At 53.8% G+C, this 15390-nt stretch overlaps 1 protein-coding gene across 11 annotated transcripts in view; it reads right to left on the bottom strand.

The window, feature by feature from the left end:
- PPIP5K1 (diphosphoinositol pentakisphosphate kinase 1) overlaps nt 1–15390 on the bottom strand; it is a 130554-nt gene that overhangs the window by 91032 nt on the left and 24132 nt on the right. For all 11 annotated transcript variants that reach the window (XM_075916965.2, XM_089782136.1, XM_089782134.1 and 8 more), the window contains 7 exons: nt 15161–15282; nt 14711–14812; nt 8285–8371; nt 7807–7882; nt 7256–7365; nt 6196–6281; nt 5633–5761 (listed from right to left, as the gene is read on the bottom strand). In XM_075916965.2, coding sequence (XP_075773080.2) covers nt 5633–5761; nt 6196–6281; nt 7256–7365; nt 7807–7882; nt 8285–8371; nt 14711–14812; nt 15161–15282 — 712 coding nt within the window. The remainder of the gene's footprint in view (nt 1–5632; nt 5762–6195; nt 6282–7255; nt 7366–7806; nt 7883–8284; nt 8372–14710; nt 14813–15160; nt 15283–15390) is intronic.

The raw sequence follows: 15390 nt of genomic DNA, 5'->3' as shown, positions 1-15390 counted from the left end.
TCCCAACCACAAACTGCTGGGTGCCAGGCTGCAACACACTGCCCAAGCACACAGGCAGGCATTGCACTAAAACCCAGCAGCAGGAGTCTGGGAACCCATTGCTTGCTAGGACCCAGCGGCAGCAGCAGACGCTGGGGGAAGCGATCACTGGCTCAGGCCAGCATCAGGGAGCAAATTTCAGCCTCTGCTTGCGAAGACTCTGGGGCCAGGCTCCAGGCTGGATCCCCAAGCCCCAGCATGAGGGGGGCAGCGCTGCTGGGCCCCAAGACCTGGGGCTGCAGCCAGGAGGGGGAATCTCCTGCAGGGCTAGTGAGATGTAGGAAGCTGCTCCTCGGGAACCTCTTCCAGGGCAGTGCCCCCAGCCTGGCCAGCCTCTGCCTGGCCCAGCCCCTACCCCTGCCCCAGGGCAGGTAGCATCCGGGGCAGGAGGAGGTCAGAAACCCACATCCTAGCTCCCTGGGAGTGGTGCACCAGGCCTGTAGGGGGAGGGTTTGGCCCCAGGCTGCTCCCAGCGGAGCAGACTGTGATCCCTGTGCAAGTCCAGGGAAGCTGCTGCCAGATCCCAGCGTGTGCGGGAGAAGGGGAGCCAACCCTGGGGAGAGGTCAGGAGGGAGCTGAAAAGGGCGGGGGCAGATAAGCAGGCTGAGGGGGAACAGGGAGGTGAGAGGCAGGGCCAGGAGGCACTGAAGGGAGGTTGTGGGGATTCAGAGGAGACTTATGGGGCAGATAAGCAGGGGTGCAATGGAGGGAAACTGAGGGGGGGGTCACAGGGATAGAAAGGGGGGAGATGCGGGGAGAGGAGCCAGGGGGATTGTGGGAGCAAGAGCAGCCTAGCTGGGGAAGGGAGGCTTGTACAGGAGAAGGGGGAGACTCAACAGCAGCTCCCCCACCCCAGGGGCAGGGCAGAGGTGACGGGTGGTAGAACTTGGGGGTACCAGCTCCTATGCCCCTGACAACAATGTCTAAAGTCACTAAATGGGGCGCCCCAAATGCCCGCTGCCCCTGTGGGTGCCCCTCCCTCTGCAGGCACCACTCGCCCCTGGTGGAGGAGCTGCCCCACCCAGCAGCCAGAGGGGATTTTTTCTATCAATTTTTTTTTAGAGATTTGCAAACTCTGATCAGTTCTGGACTGGTAACATTGTATTCCCATATTTGCATATTCATTTGCATAAATGAATATGCAAATAAAACACTGACAGTCCACCAAAAGTTTGTGAATTAGTTCAGTGGTCCCCGGTTGGGAGCCATTGATTTAAGGCAGCGGTTCCCAACTGCTGGCCCTCAGCCTGGTGCCCGGCCACGGTGGCTCTGGGGTACGCCGCCCAGTGCCTCTCCTCTTGCCATGGCTCTTGCGAGAGGTGTGTCCTGCCCGCCTCTCAGCCAATCAGCTCTGGGCAGGGGCGGGGTCTCCAGGGGCAGGCACTGGGTGACTGGGTGCAGTGGGGCTCTGCGGGGTAGGGGCTGGCACTGGGGGACTGAGGGCGAGAGGCTGGCACTGGAGGGGGTTGGGTGCAGGGGACTCTGGGGTCAGTGGCTGACGCTGGGGGTAGTGGAGGGGTGGAGGTTTCTAGGACCACCGGCTCCTCCCCAGCACTACACACAAGTCTATCCGGAGGTCTCGAGAGATCCGCAACCTTCGCAGCAGGCAGGCCAGTCACCACACGGTTCTCCCGGTCATCGCACACCCAGCTCTTTGCTTCTAGTGATCAAATCCCCCATTACAAACACCTGCCTTTCCCTCACGACTGGAGTTCCCTCCCCCAGAGAGGTCTCAGTGCGAGGGGATACAGAACATCTGCTGGAAGGAGGGTCCCAACTACGGGATCATTTCCCTCTGCTCCAGATGAACGTTCCCCGAGCCTTTCGCCCTCCCTAACAGCGCAGGGGCTGTGTGTGTGGGGTGGGACAGTTCAACAGCGTCCCGGAAAGCCTCAGCTACGTCCCTCTCGGCCTCCCTTAGCTCCTCCACTTCAGCCAGCCTGGCCTCCAAAGCCCGGACGTGGGCTGAGGGCCAGGAGCTGCTTGCATCGAATGCGTGTATGCCAGCTGTCCACCAGGCAGGTAACCGGACACGCTGCATTGGGTGCAATAAAGCAGACAGCCCCCACTCTGCGGCTGGGCTTCTGCCTGCTCTCTCCTATACAGGATGAGATTCTTGCTAGGGTTTATTTCAATCCGGTAGAATTCGGTTTAGTTTAAAAGCAGTTTTACAGGTTGCCCAGTGTCCGAGCCGCCCTCCAACGCCCCCAGAATCCCTCACAAAACGCCCTGGGAGCCGCTTCTCTTCGCTAAGCCCCCTGGTCGCTCACTAGCAGGCTTTGTAGCGCTCTGGCTTGCCCGATACCCCCACCCGCTGGTCCAGCCCTCTGCACTCAAGGCAGGACAATGTAAGAACTAGACATTCCTGACAAGTGTCTGTCCAACTTCCTTTTTAAAGCCTCCAATGACAGATTCCACAATTTGTGGCAATTTATTCCAGTGCAGTGGGGGGCTGTCTGCTCTGTATCCCGGGGTCCCCCCGCACGGTGAGGTGCGATTCCCACAGACTCACCCATATGTGGTGCTGCAGTGTCAGTACCTTGTTGGGCGGTGGGGACCCCACTGGCGGTATCTGTAGCACGGCCCAGCAAGAGGGGCCTCAGGACAGTGGCCAGACTGGTTCTACTTGTTAAGGCAAGAGGGACAAAGGGATGTATGTGCTGGGGGAAGGGGCAGTCTGGGCCTGGAATCATGGAGGAACCAGTCTAAGGAGGGGTTGGAACCCAGGGGCTCAGGGACCCATCTCAAGGGGGCTGAAGTATCCTGGCCCAGACCCCTGTAACCACTTCACGTCGGTGCTGTGCTGTATCCTGGAGAAGCAATAAACCCCTTGTATTCTACCGGCTGGCGGGGTCTGTTCTTGCTGCTACGGGGGTGCAGGATCGGGGGGACCCCAACTCACTGTCACACCCTGACAGACAGGAAGTTTTCCCTAGTGTTCAACCTAAACCGCCTCTGTAGCAATTTAAGCCCATTGCTTCTTGTTCTAGCGTACGAGAGAGAATAATTTTTCCCTCCTTGTAACGATTTTTATGTACTTGAAAGCTGCTATCATGTCCCCTCTCAGTCTCCTCTTTTCCACACTAAACAAACCCAGTTTTTTCTATCTTCCCTCATAGCTCATGTTTTCTAGCCCTTTATTTCTGTTGCTCTTCTCTGGACTCTCCCCAATCTGTCTGCATCCTTCCTGAAACATGGCCTCCAGAACTGGACCAAGACTCCAGCTGAGGCTAATCAGCGCAGAGTGGAGGAGAAGAACTGGGGCTGGACTCAGCCTCCTGAGGCCTCTTCCAGCCCTAGGGTTCTAGGAAGAATTACTTGCAAATATGCGCCGCAAGAGGTCTGCATTGCTTTCTGTATTGGCACTGCCGACCCATTTAGCTTGAGATCCACTATGACCTAGAGATGCTACAAAGCGGGTTTTTATAAACGTGTAACCTCTGAAATTTTCAGCAAATACAGAGGAAAAATTGGAAAAAAAAGGAAAAGAAAATTAATGGAGATCGCCTATCTCCTAGAACTGGAAGGGACCTTGAAAGGTCATCGAGTCCAGTCCCCTGCGTACACAGCAGGACCAAGTACCATCCCTAATGAATTTTTGCCCCAAATCCCTAAATGGCCTCCACAAGGATTGAACTCACAACCCTGGGTTTAGTAGGCCAATGCTCAAACCACTGAGCTATCCCTCCCCCCTGAGGCAGCAGCACGAGGTGCAGGGAGGGGTTGCATATAACCATGAATCACAGAACACTAGGACTGGAAGGGACCTCGAGAGGTCATCAAGTCCAGTCCCCTGGCCCCATGGCAGGACCCAGTACTGTCTAGACCAGGCATGTCCAAAGTCCGGCCCGCGGGCCAATTGCGGCCCGTGTTCCGGTTTAATACGGCCCCTGCTTCCTCCCCCTCTCCTGGCTCCCCGGCGCTCTTTTGAACTGGCGCGCCCAGCGCCCCGCTTCCGGCCACGCCGCCGCCGCCGCCCATGGCCTCCACGGTCCTAGAGCCTGCCCTGTAGGGCACGTCCGCAGCCCCGCTCTCCCGCTCGGCTGCGGGTTCACCCTGCCCCCGGGCCACCGTGACGCCGGCGTGCCCTGCGCTCTCCGCCCGCCTCCGACCCCGCGGGCCCTCCGCCTTGGGGCTGAGAGTGCGGGGACGGCCCTCACGCATGTTCACTTCTTCAAATCTGGCCCTCTTTGAAAAAAGTTTGGACACCCCTGGTCTAGACCATCCCTGATAGACATTTATCTAACCTACTCTTAAATGTCTCCAGAGACGGGGATTCCACAACCCCCCTGGGCAATTTATTCCAGGTTTTCACCACCCTGACAGTTAGGAACTTTCTCCTAACGTCCAACCTAAACCTCCCTTGCTGCAGTTTAAGCCCATTGCTTCTTGTCCTGTCCTCAGAGGCCAAGATGAACAAGTTTTCTCCCTCCTCCTCATGACACCCTTTTAGATACCTGAAAAAACTCATTTTCAGTGAAGGTTAACCAATGAGCCAGACTCAGTTAACTGTTTAACTGGGTATCCTGACACATCTCTACTCTGACCTCCAGAACTTTCGGCAGTACTCCTTCCCAGGCATACTGTGTGCAACCGATTGTTCCTCCTAAGCGGAGTCCTTTGCATTTGTCCTTATTGAATTTCAGCCCATTTACCTCAAACCACTTCCCCAGTTCGTCCAGCTCGTGTGAATAACCACTCGCCCTCCAATGCGCTCGCAACCCCTTTCTGACTGGGGTAGCCACAAACTTTGTACGTTTTTATAAAGGCTCCAGAGGCAATAGTGGGACAAGAGGGAAGGTCTACTCACTGGGTCCTATTGTTTTATAACCAGTTACCATCAGTGATTTGATTTACTTCCAGAAATAGCGATGGAAATACCAACCACCAATCGCTGCAGAATTCCATCGGAAACACCCCATTCGACGATTATTTCCCCCATCAACAACCTCTGACACAGATCACCCAGTTCTTGGCCCATGAACGTAGGTTCTATGAAAACTGCATAGGGCTAAGTTTTCAAATCAGAATGCTGCTGATACAAAGTCCAGTATCTTACACCCACACAGTTACCTTTCTCAACCACACTGGTTAAACCTGAGTTCAGCCTTTGAGAGGACAAGACCTAGTCCCTAGAAAACTAGGTTGACAGACATTGTATTCCTAATCCCAATGGCAACTAGCCTACAGTCACCTGGGTCAGCCCGCTGCCCTCTTGGAATACTGGCAGATAAGCATTCCACAAGTCTCCTGGAATTTCCCCAGTATTCCCAGGCTTACCGAAAATGACCAGCGCTCAGAGATCCCTCAGCCAACTTTTTGGTGCAAGCTCGCTAGGCCTGCTGGACTTTCACTGGTCGATGTTTAACACTCGCCTCTGTTACAAATGGACTGGAAAGTAGTAAGTCAGCCTCATGCAACCCACCCACATAGCCCCAGCCCAGAACTGAATTACAGCAATGGTGGACCCCTGAGCCAAACCTAAAGGAAGTATTCAAATGCACTTCCAGCCACTGCTGGGGAATAGCAGGCTGCGTAAGGCCTCTGAAGTCAGAGACCAGAGCAGATGAGCAGCACAAAAGGAAAAGCTCACCTTGGCCTCCAGGGTACATACAGCGAAAGGCCCGGCCAAGCTCTTCCGCTTGGACCCTTCCTGCTGGGGTCAGCTCTCCACCCCATTTCAACACCAGGAGCAGCGATGGGGAGGACTCCTTACGGGCATCTAGACAGACCAACAGGCAGTCACCATGCTGTGAAGCAGGGTGCAAGCTCCAGACACCAGGGGCAGAGGAGTCTCAGCATGGCCTGGATCAATGAGATTCTAATGACCTCACTGAGCACATGCCTAGAGGACGTGGATTTGGGGAACATGGGTCAAGTCTCCAGCTCTAATGACAGAAGTCCAAGACATGCCTGAAGCGAGTGAGCCCCACCCTCCCAAGGGACGGGGTGCGGGTCCCAGCCTGTGAAGGTGCCAAGCACTCTGGGGGCAGCTCCAGAGTGGCAGAGGAAGGTGCATTCTGGCCAGTGCTCTGCCTTGGCTCCCCCCATGCCAAAAATGCCGGCCATGCTGGGTGACAAAGCAACACGCAGGTAAGGAGCTCCAGGGATCAGAACCAGCCTGAGGAGGAGCGTAGGGGAGGGGATGTTTCTAACCTTCATCCTCACTGGAAGCTTTCGGGTGTCCATGAGGCAGGTAGGTCAGCTGCACCTTGCGGTTAATGCCAGAGAAATGGCCGTACCTGTCAAAGGGAGAGACATCAACACCTGCCCCAGAGTGGGCAGAGCCACTCCAGCTCCCTGCAATGTCCTGACAGTCCTTGGACTGGCTCATTCCCTGAGCACCACCATGTGGCCAAGTTAAACATTGGTGCTCTACAGCTGTGACCCGGCAGCAAAGCTGCCTGCTGCCTCGCTTAGCAAACTGGCCTGAAAGCAGACACGCGGGAGTGAGTGTCCAGAGGGCTTCAGTCTCTGTCTTCGACAGATGAACACGGGCCCTAGTTCCGCCTTCTGGGCCCAAGCAAGGGGAGACCCGCTCTACTTGGGAGACCTAGTGACTTCAGATTCATTCACTTATCAAAGAGTGGATGGAGTTTCCTGCCCACTCTTGCTGCATTTCAAGGCGGCTGAGTGGAGGCTGCTTGAGTCCCCCCAGCCCCGTGCTCCCCACGGCCCTGCTCTTGCTGCATTTCAAGGCAGAAGCGCCACCAGTTCCCTGTAGCACCCCTGTCCCAGCACCGGCTCCTGCTCCCCTCCGATGGAGGCAGCGGGGGGGGGGGGGAGCGACTAGTCGAGTCCCTAATCGACTATCTGATATGCACTTGCTTATCGGAAGTCGACTCGTCACTCACAGGACCCCAAATTAGAGTGCCCCGCCCCGCCCCGCCCGCCACTCTGCAAGGCCAGACAGGTGCTGGATTCTCAAGGCCCACAGTAAGGTGTCCCCATGTTCCTGCTGCTGCATTTCACGTGCAGCTCTCTGGAGCACAGGACATACGCACACAAGAGAGGCGTTTCCCTTTCTCCCCAGCGCTAGGGCAGGCACCAGCCTCTCCACACCATGCTCGGTGCCCAGAACTCAGAGCCCGGCTGCTGCCCCTCCGCTCCCTGCAGCCACCAGGAGTGCGCAGCCCAGCAGCTCCCCTTGGTAGCTGCACTGTTATCCTCGGGGCATCGGCAGCCCTAGCACGAGCCCCCCCTCGCTCCTACTCACATCTCCAGGACGGTTTTGAGCTGCTCCAGTTTGGCTCTCCTCTCTTCGATCTCGGCGTCACGGCGAGCGCCCAGCTCCACCACCAGCAGGCGCGCAATGTCCAGCACCTCCTGTCAGGGGTAACAGGCATGTGCCATGCGTGTGCACCCACCCCCCTCCTCCAGGAGGCCAGGGAGCACGGGCCCTCCGACAGACAGCACCTCGCTCTGTGGCCACTCACGCAGCACGGAAACGCCTCCTCCCACTCACTCTCCACAGCCCAGCTTTAGCTGGGATGAATTAGGGCCACTCTTGGTTTCTCACCCCCAGGGTACAGCTCTGACCTGCGCAGGAGCACACACGAGCCTTCTCGAACGCGGAGGCACTCCCCCCCAGGACAGCTGCACACGACTGGTCCCATACAGCTAGGCTCTCGCCTGGGAGCAGTTCCTGCTGGGAGCTAGTGCCATGCCCTGCCGAGCGCCTCCCACGGACTGCCCCTGCCCCTGCCCCTGCCCCTGCCCCTGCAGAGCTTTCACTGCCATCAGGTCACCCGGGAGCTCTCCCCTCACCTGCAGCTGCTCCGGCCTCTTCAGCTTCAGCTTCCCCGTCTTGTAGCCATCGTATTTCTCAAACAAGTCAAAGAACCTGAGAAGACAGACCCAGTCTGATTTCCGGCTCGGCCTATGCCCGGAGGGGGGTCGTCCCTACATGCCCTGCTGCGCCGGTCTTCAGGGAGAGCCAGCATGTCCGCAGGCTCACCCCCGCCCGAGCTCCCAGGGAACAGCCGGAGGAGAAGGAAAGAGCAGCCAATGGTTTCTCTCCTGGCCGGGCCCTCCCCTTTCAGATCTGGTACTTGCAGGAGCTGCTCTCAGTGCTTGCATAGGAGAGTGAGCTGCCTGGGGAGGCCGGAGCAAAAGGGATTCGCTCTGACCGGAGCCAAGGAAAGCGCCTCTTCCCATGCACAGCCCACGACCGCAGCAGCTAGGCCCTCTTCCTAGCATGTCCCTGGAATACAAGAGGCCATCCCCCTTCTGCTGCACCCAGTACCTGGAGTGTTTCACCTCCATCTTCATCTTCTGCTTGGGGGTGCGGTCTCCATGCCGTATCACTGCAATAACGCAGCGCAGCTCCATCCTGGGGTGGGGAAAGCCAAAGAGCACCCGCCGTCAGGAGACGGCGCCTTTCCACGTACTCCTCTCTCACCCCGAGACAGAGCCCCTTCCCACGGAAACCCTCCATAGCCCAAAAAACGGAGATTTGTTCAAGTGCATCAGAAGCAGGAAGCTGCTAAACAGCCAGGGGGCCTGGACGATTGAGATGCCAAAGGAGCACTCGAAGAGAAGCTAACTGAATTCTGGCTTCCATCTTCGAAGCAAAGAGGACGTGAGGGAGATTCCCAAACCTGAGCCATTCTTCGTAGGTGACAGATCTGAGGAATTCTCCCAGATTGAGGTGCCATTAGAGGAGGTTTTAGAACAAACTGATACATTTAACAGTAACAAGTCACTGAGACCAGATGCGTTCCCCCAAGAGTTGTGGAAGTGCATAACTACTCACTGTGGTTTGTAACCGGTCCTTTAAATCAGCTTCTCCACCAAACAGGGATGGGAAAGCATCACGGTGCACACAGCTAACCAAGGGGTCTGGGCTCATCAGTTAACCTTCACTGTTAGACGCAGGCTCCAGTATGCACAGGGAACCAGCTTAAAAGCAGGCTCCCAGCGAGCCCCCTGCCCTGGCTCCAGAGGGAGCAGCGGGGGCCAGCGTGCATGGAGAGCAAGCTTCGCACGCACCTCTGCTCTCAGGGAACTGACCTCCTCCTCCTGCATGTAACTTACTAAATTAACCACATTTTAACATTCAAGAGCCCTAGACTGGAGGAGAGCTAATGTGATACCAATTTTTTAAAAAAATTGACATGCATCTGACGAAGTGGGTCTTTGCCCACGAAAGCTTATGCTCCTACACTTCAGTTAGTCTATAAGGTGCCACAGGACTCCTCATCGCTTCTGCAGATTCAGACTAACACGGCTACCCCTCTGATACAATTTTTTAAAAGGGCTCTAGAGGTGATCCTGGAAATTATAGGCCAATATACCTAACTTCAGTACTGGGCAAACTGGTTGAAACTATAAAATCAACGATTTGTGGGGGAAGGGTCAACATGGTTTCTGTAAAGGGAAATCGTACCTCACCAATCTACTAGATTACTTTCAGGAGGTCAAAAACACGTGGTCAAGGGGGATCCAGTGGATATAGTGTACTTAGATTTCCAGAAAGCCTTTGGCGAGGGATTTTGTCAAATGCTCTTAAGCAAATCAAACTGTCATGGGAGAAGAGAGAAGGTCCTTCCATGGACTGATAATTGATTAAAAGACAGGTCAGTTTTCAGAATGGAGAGAGGTAACTAGTGGTGTCCCCCAGGGGTCTGAACTGGGACCCACCCTACTCAATATTCATAAATGATCTAGAGAAAGGGGTAAACAGTGAAGTGGCAAAACTTGCAGACAATGCTCAACTGAGTTAAGTCCAAAGCAGACTGAAGAACTTCAAAAGGATCTCACAAAACTGGGTGATTGGGCAACAAAATGGCAGATGAATTTTCACATTGACAAATGCAAAGTAATGCACATTGGAAAACAGAATCCCAAATATACATACGAAATAATGGGGACCAAATCAGCTGTTACCACTCAAGAAAAACCTTTTGCAGTCACTGTGGACAGTTCTCTGAAAACATGCACTCAAGGTGCAGCACAGTGAAAAAACCAAACAATGGTAAGAATCATTAAAAAGGAGAGAGAATTAAACAGACCACGCCCACATCTTGAATACTGCGTACAGATGTGGTCGCCTCATCTCAAAAGATATATTGGCATTGCAAAAGGTTCAGAAAAGGGCAACAAAAATTATTGGAGGTTTGGAACGGGTCCCATATGAAGAGTGATTAAAAAGACTGGGACTTTTCCGCTTAGAAAAGAGGAGACTAAGGGGGTATATGATAGAGGACTACAAAATTTTTTGTTTCTGTCTTCACCAAGAAGTCTGATGATGAAGGAATGCCTGACATAGGGAATGCTAGGGGGAAGGGGTAGGTTTAGACGATAAAATAAAAAAAGATCAAGTTAAAAATTACTTAGAAAAGTTAGATGTCTGCAAGTCACCTGGGCCTGATGAAATGCATCCTAGACTACTCAAGGAGCTGATAGAGGAGGTATCTGAGCCTCTAGCCATCATCTTTGAAAATTCATGGAAGTTGGGAGAGATTCCAGAAGATTGGAAAAGGACAAATCTAGGGCCCATCTATAAGAAGAGAAAGAAGAACAACCCAGGAAACTACAGACCAGGCAGTTTAACTTCTGTGCCAGGAAAGATAATGGAGCAAGTAGTTAAGGAATTCACCTGTAAATACCTGGAAGATAATAAGGTGACAGGGAACAGTCAGCATGGATTTGTAAAGAACAAATCATGTCAAACCAATCTGATAGCTTTCTTTGATAGGATAATGAGTCTTGTGGATAAGGGAGAAGCGGTGGACGTGGTATAGCTAGACTTTAGTAAGGCATTTGATATGGTCTCGCATGACCTTCTCAAAAAACCAGGCAAATGCAACTTAGATGGGACTATTCTAAGGTGGATGCATAACTGGCTGGATAACCGTTCCCAGAGAATAGTTATTAATGGTTCACAATCCTGCTGGAAGGGCAGAACAAGTGGGGTTCCACAGGGGTCTGTTTTGGGATGGGTTCTGTTCAATATCTTCATCAACGATTTAGATATTGGCATAGAACATTCAACAGCTTGATGTCTGGTTGGTGGTCGGTTTCAAGCAGAGTGCCCCAAGGATCAGTTCTAGGGCTGGCTTTCTTCAACATCTTTATGAATGATCTGGATGAGGGGATGGATTGCACCCTCAACAACTTTGCAGATGACACTAAGCTGGGGGGAGAGAAAGATACACTGGAGGGCAGGGACAGGGTCCAGAGTGACCTAGACAGATTAGAGCATGGGTTCCCAAACTGGCGGGGGGGGGGGTGTGAAGAAATTCCAGAGGGGGCACGAGGCAACCCAGTCCCCCTGTCAATTCCCCCCTCCCCCCAAGCTGTTTTTTGGTCCCGGTCAGGTCTTTTTTTTGGGGGGGGGCTCAACAAGTTTTGCTGCTATTGGGGGGGGGGGCGTGATGCTGAAAAGTTTGGGAACCATTGGATTAGAGGATTGGGCCAAAAGAAATCTGATGAGGTTCAACAAGGACAAGTGCAGAGTCCTGCCCTTGGGACGAAAGAATCCCATAGTTACAGGCTGGGGATCAGCTGGCTAAGTAGCAGTTCAGCAGAAAAGGACCTGGGGATTACAGAGGATGAGTAGCTGGAGATGAGTCACCAGTGTGTCCTTGCAGCCAAGAAGGCTAATGGCATATTAGGTGCATTAGGAGGAGCATTGCCAGCAGATCCAGAGCAGTGATTATTCCCCTTTATTCTGCACTGGTAAGGCCACATCTGGAGTCTTGTGCCCAGTTCTGGGCCCCCCACTACAAAAAGGATGTGGACACATCAGAGAGGGTCCAGCGGAGGGCGACCAAAATGATTAGGGGGCTGGAGCACATGACCTATGAGGAGAGGCTGAGGGATTTGGGCTTAGTCAGCAGAAGAGAAGAGTGAGGGGGGATTTGATAGCAGCCTGCAACTTCCTGAAGGGAGGCTCCAAAGAGGATGGAGAGAGGCTGTTCTCAGTAGTGACGGATGGCAGAACGAGGAGCAATGGGCTCAAGTTACCGTGGGGGAGGAGAGGTCTAGGTTGGACATTAGGAAAAACTATTTCACTAGGAGGGTGGTGAAGCACTGGAATGGGCTCTCTAGGGAGGGGGTGGAATCTCCATCCCCAGCAGTTTTTAAGTCTCGGCTTGACAAAGCCCTGGCTGGGATGATTTATTTGAGATTGGTCCTGCCTTGGGCAGGGGGCTGGACTCGATGACTCCTGAGGCCTCTTCCAGCCCTAGGGTTCTATGATTCATAGAGAGGACACTTATTAAGTTTGCAGATGATCCCAAGCTGGGAGGGGTTGCGACTGCTCTGGAGGACGGGTCAGAATTCAAACTGATCTGGACAAACTGGAGAAATGATCTGAGGTGAACAGGATGAAGTTTACCAAGGACAAATGCAAAGTGCTCCACTTAGGAAGGAACAATCAGTTTCACACAGACAGAATGGGAAGGGATGGTCTAGGAAGGAGTCCGGCAGACAGGGATCTAGGAGTCAGAGTAGACCATAAGCTAAATATGAGTCAGTGTGATGCTGTTGCCAAAAAAGCAAACCTGATTCTGGGAGGCATTAAGTGTGTGGTGAGCAAGACATGAGAAGTCATTCTTCCGCTCTACTCTGAGCTAATTAGACCTCAGTTGGAGTATTGTGTCCAGTTCTGGGCACCACATTTCAAGAAAGATGTGGAGAATCTGGAGAAGGTCCAGAGAAGAGCAACGAGAATGATGAAAGGTCCAGAGAACATGACCTATGAAGGAAGGCTGAAAGAACTGGGCTTGTTTCGTTTGGAACAGAGAAGTCTGAGATGGGGACACGAGAGTGATTTTCAAGTATCTAAAAGGGTGTTACAAGGAGGAAGGAGAAAAACTGTTTTCCCTGGCCTCTGAGGATAGGACAAGCAGCAATGGGCTTAAACTGCAGCAAGGGACGTTTAGATTGGACATCAGGAAAAACTTCCTGTCAGGGTGGTTAAATGCTGGAATAAATTGCCTAGGGAGGTTGTCTAATCTCCATCTCTGGAGATATTTAAGAGCAGGTTAGACACACCTGTCAGGGATAGTCTAGAGACAGTGCTTGAGGTCAGGGGACTGGACTCTGACCTCTCAAGGTCCCTTCCAGTTTTAGTATTCTATGAAAATCATGGCTGATGTCGAAAAAGTAAATATGGAAATAAGTAAAACCGTTTCCTTAACACAAGAATTAGGAATCACCAAATGAAATTAATAGGTAGCAGGTTTAAAAAACAAAGAGAACTATTTCTTCATATAACACACAGTCAACCTGTGGAACTCCTTGCTAGAGGACGTTGAAAATGCCAGGATTATAACAGGGTTGAAAAAACAATTAGATAACTAGATGGAGGACTGGTGCCCAATGGCTATTAGCCAGGCTGGCAGGGATGGTGTCCCCAGCCTGTTTGCCAGAAGCTGGGAATGAATGGGCAACAGGGAGGGATCACTTGATGATCCCCTGGTCTGTTCATTCCCCATGGGGCACTTGGCATTGGCCACTGCTGGCGGACAGGACACTGGGCTAGATGGAGCTTTGGTCTGACCCAGTGTGGCCATTCTTCTGTTCGTACCATCATGCTCTCAGAAGTCTGCTTCAGCCTTAGAAAGCCTACACGAAACACGGGCGAAACCCCACTATCAGAGATGGCTACCCCAGCCCCAGCCCAGACTGGCACCCAAGCTCAGGGCCTGCAAGTAAATGAACACTCCAGAAGACAGTCAGAGCATTCACAAGTTGATGTGCACAGCTGAAGCAGCAGCAGGAGGTTGGCAGTGGTGTCAGCTGGGACAGATGTCAGGGCAACTATAGGAGCAGGACTTTGGGAATGCAGTTTTGTGCCATCCAAAGTGCACAATCCCATTCGGGGCACACAGGAATGTTCAGACAGGACCAGATCACTGGACACCAATCTCTGCCTTTCCCAGGGTCAGAAGAAAGACCCTGCCACAGGAACAGTTTCCTCCGAGATCATTAGCTAGACCTGGTTAGGCCCAGAAGCAGGGGGGATTGCATCCCTTCCAAAGCTTTCCAGTAATGACCACAGTAACTCTGGCGGTGCCTAGCCATATAAATGGCCAGTCCTTTCTGGAATCCTGTGCAGCATTTGGCCTCAATCACATCTTGTGGCAAGGAGTTCCACAGGCTGTCTTTTGCAGAAACAGTATTTCCTTTCATCACCATCGCTTATTGACTGTTCTCAACAGACTGACTCTTCCCCAGAACACAAGAAGTTCCTGATCTACCTTCTCCCAATCAATCACTTTGTATCTTTGTATCCTACCATCCTCTCTAAGGTGGCAGTTCCAGTCTTTCTTCCCTCCAGGCGAGTTCTGTTACCACCCCTCCTGGCACCCATTCTTTCTTGCAATGGGGTGACCGGAACTGACCACAGGATTCTAGAAGGACATCCCCGAGGAATTCCACCGTGTCGTTCTCCGTCCTATTCCTTTGCCACCCTGCCAGGTGCGTTCTGACCACGGCTGCATACTCACGCCGTCGTCACCAGGGCACGGCCCGTCGGAGCCACCAGTGTCACCGTGGAGCCCTCCGAGGTTACCCCTGGGTCATATGCTTCTAAGTTTGCATTTCTCAGCACTTCATTGTGCTGCCCCCCCCCTAGGCCAGGCCTCCTAGTGCTCCGAGGGCAGGGGAGCCCAGCAATCCCGGGGGCCACCCTGCCCTCTGCCAGGGCTAACAGACTCACATGGTGCCGGACGTCGTGGGGACAATGGGAATATCCTCTGCCTCGGTGGGGATGGACCAGGGAATCTGGAACTGGGGGGCCAACTCCCGCATGACTATGTTCCTGGAACAGAGCAGAAGAGGCGCGAGCTACCCAGCAATCCGCCCCCCGGCTCCTCAGGGCGCGTCCTGCACACCCACCTCGCAGGCGCTGGCACCCCTCAGTCATGGCCCCGGATCTCCAGCACGGCACCTGGGGCAGGTGGCCATGAGGAGGCAACTCGGCTACAGCCGAAGCTGCCAGTACCGGCTCGCAACTCCGCAGCGGGGAGGGATCAGCCCCTTGCAGCCTGGCGCCGGAGTCGCCCCTGCCGAGCCCCAGGCGAGCCGTTTGCTGGGCTCTCCAGCGCGTGGTTGTACCCGACACCCGAAGCCGCTCCCCTCACCACCCCGGCGTTAGCTCTGGACCTACCCAAGAATTTTGGCGCAGTCGTCGTAATACTTCATGGAGTTCTTCACAAAGCTGAACCCATTCACGTCGCAGACGAAGGAGTGGCCATTCGCCCGCAGGAGGTCGAACCCGCACACGGTCTGCTGCAGGAGCAGGAAACCCAGGGCAGGGGTCAGACAAACCTCCCGGGCGCTCCGGGTACCGGGCAGGCGGCGCAGACACCCTCGGCGGCTGGGGCAGGGCTAAGCAGC

The sequence above is a fragment of the Pelodiscus sinensis genome, chromosome 14 (genome assembly GCF_052426305.1).
Source record: "Pelodiscus sinensis isolate ZL-2025 chromosome 14, ASM5242630v1, whole genome shotgun sequence".
Taxonomy (NCBI): Eukaryota; Metazoa; Chordata; order Testudines; family Trionychidae; genus Pelodiscus; species Pelodiscus sinensis.
Note: the sequence above shows the minus strand (reverse complement) of the source record. Positions and strands in the feature narration are given on the sequence as shown.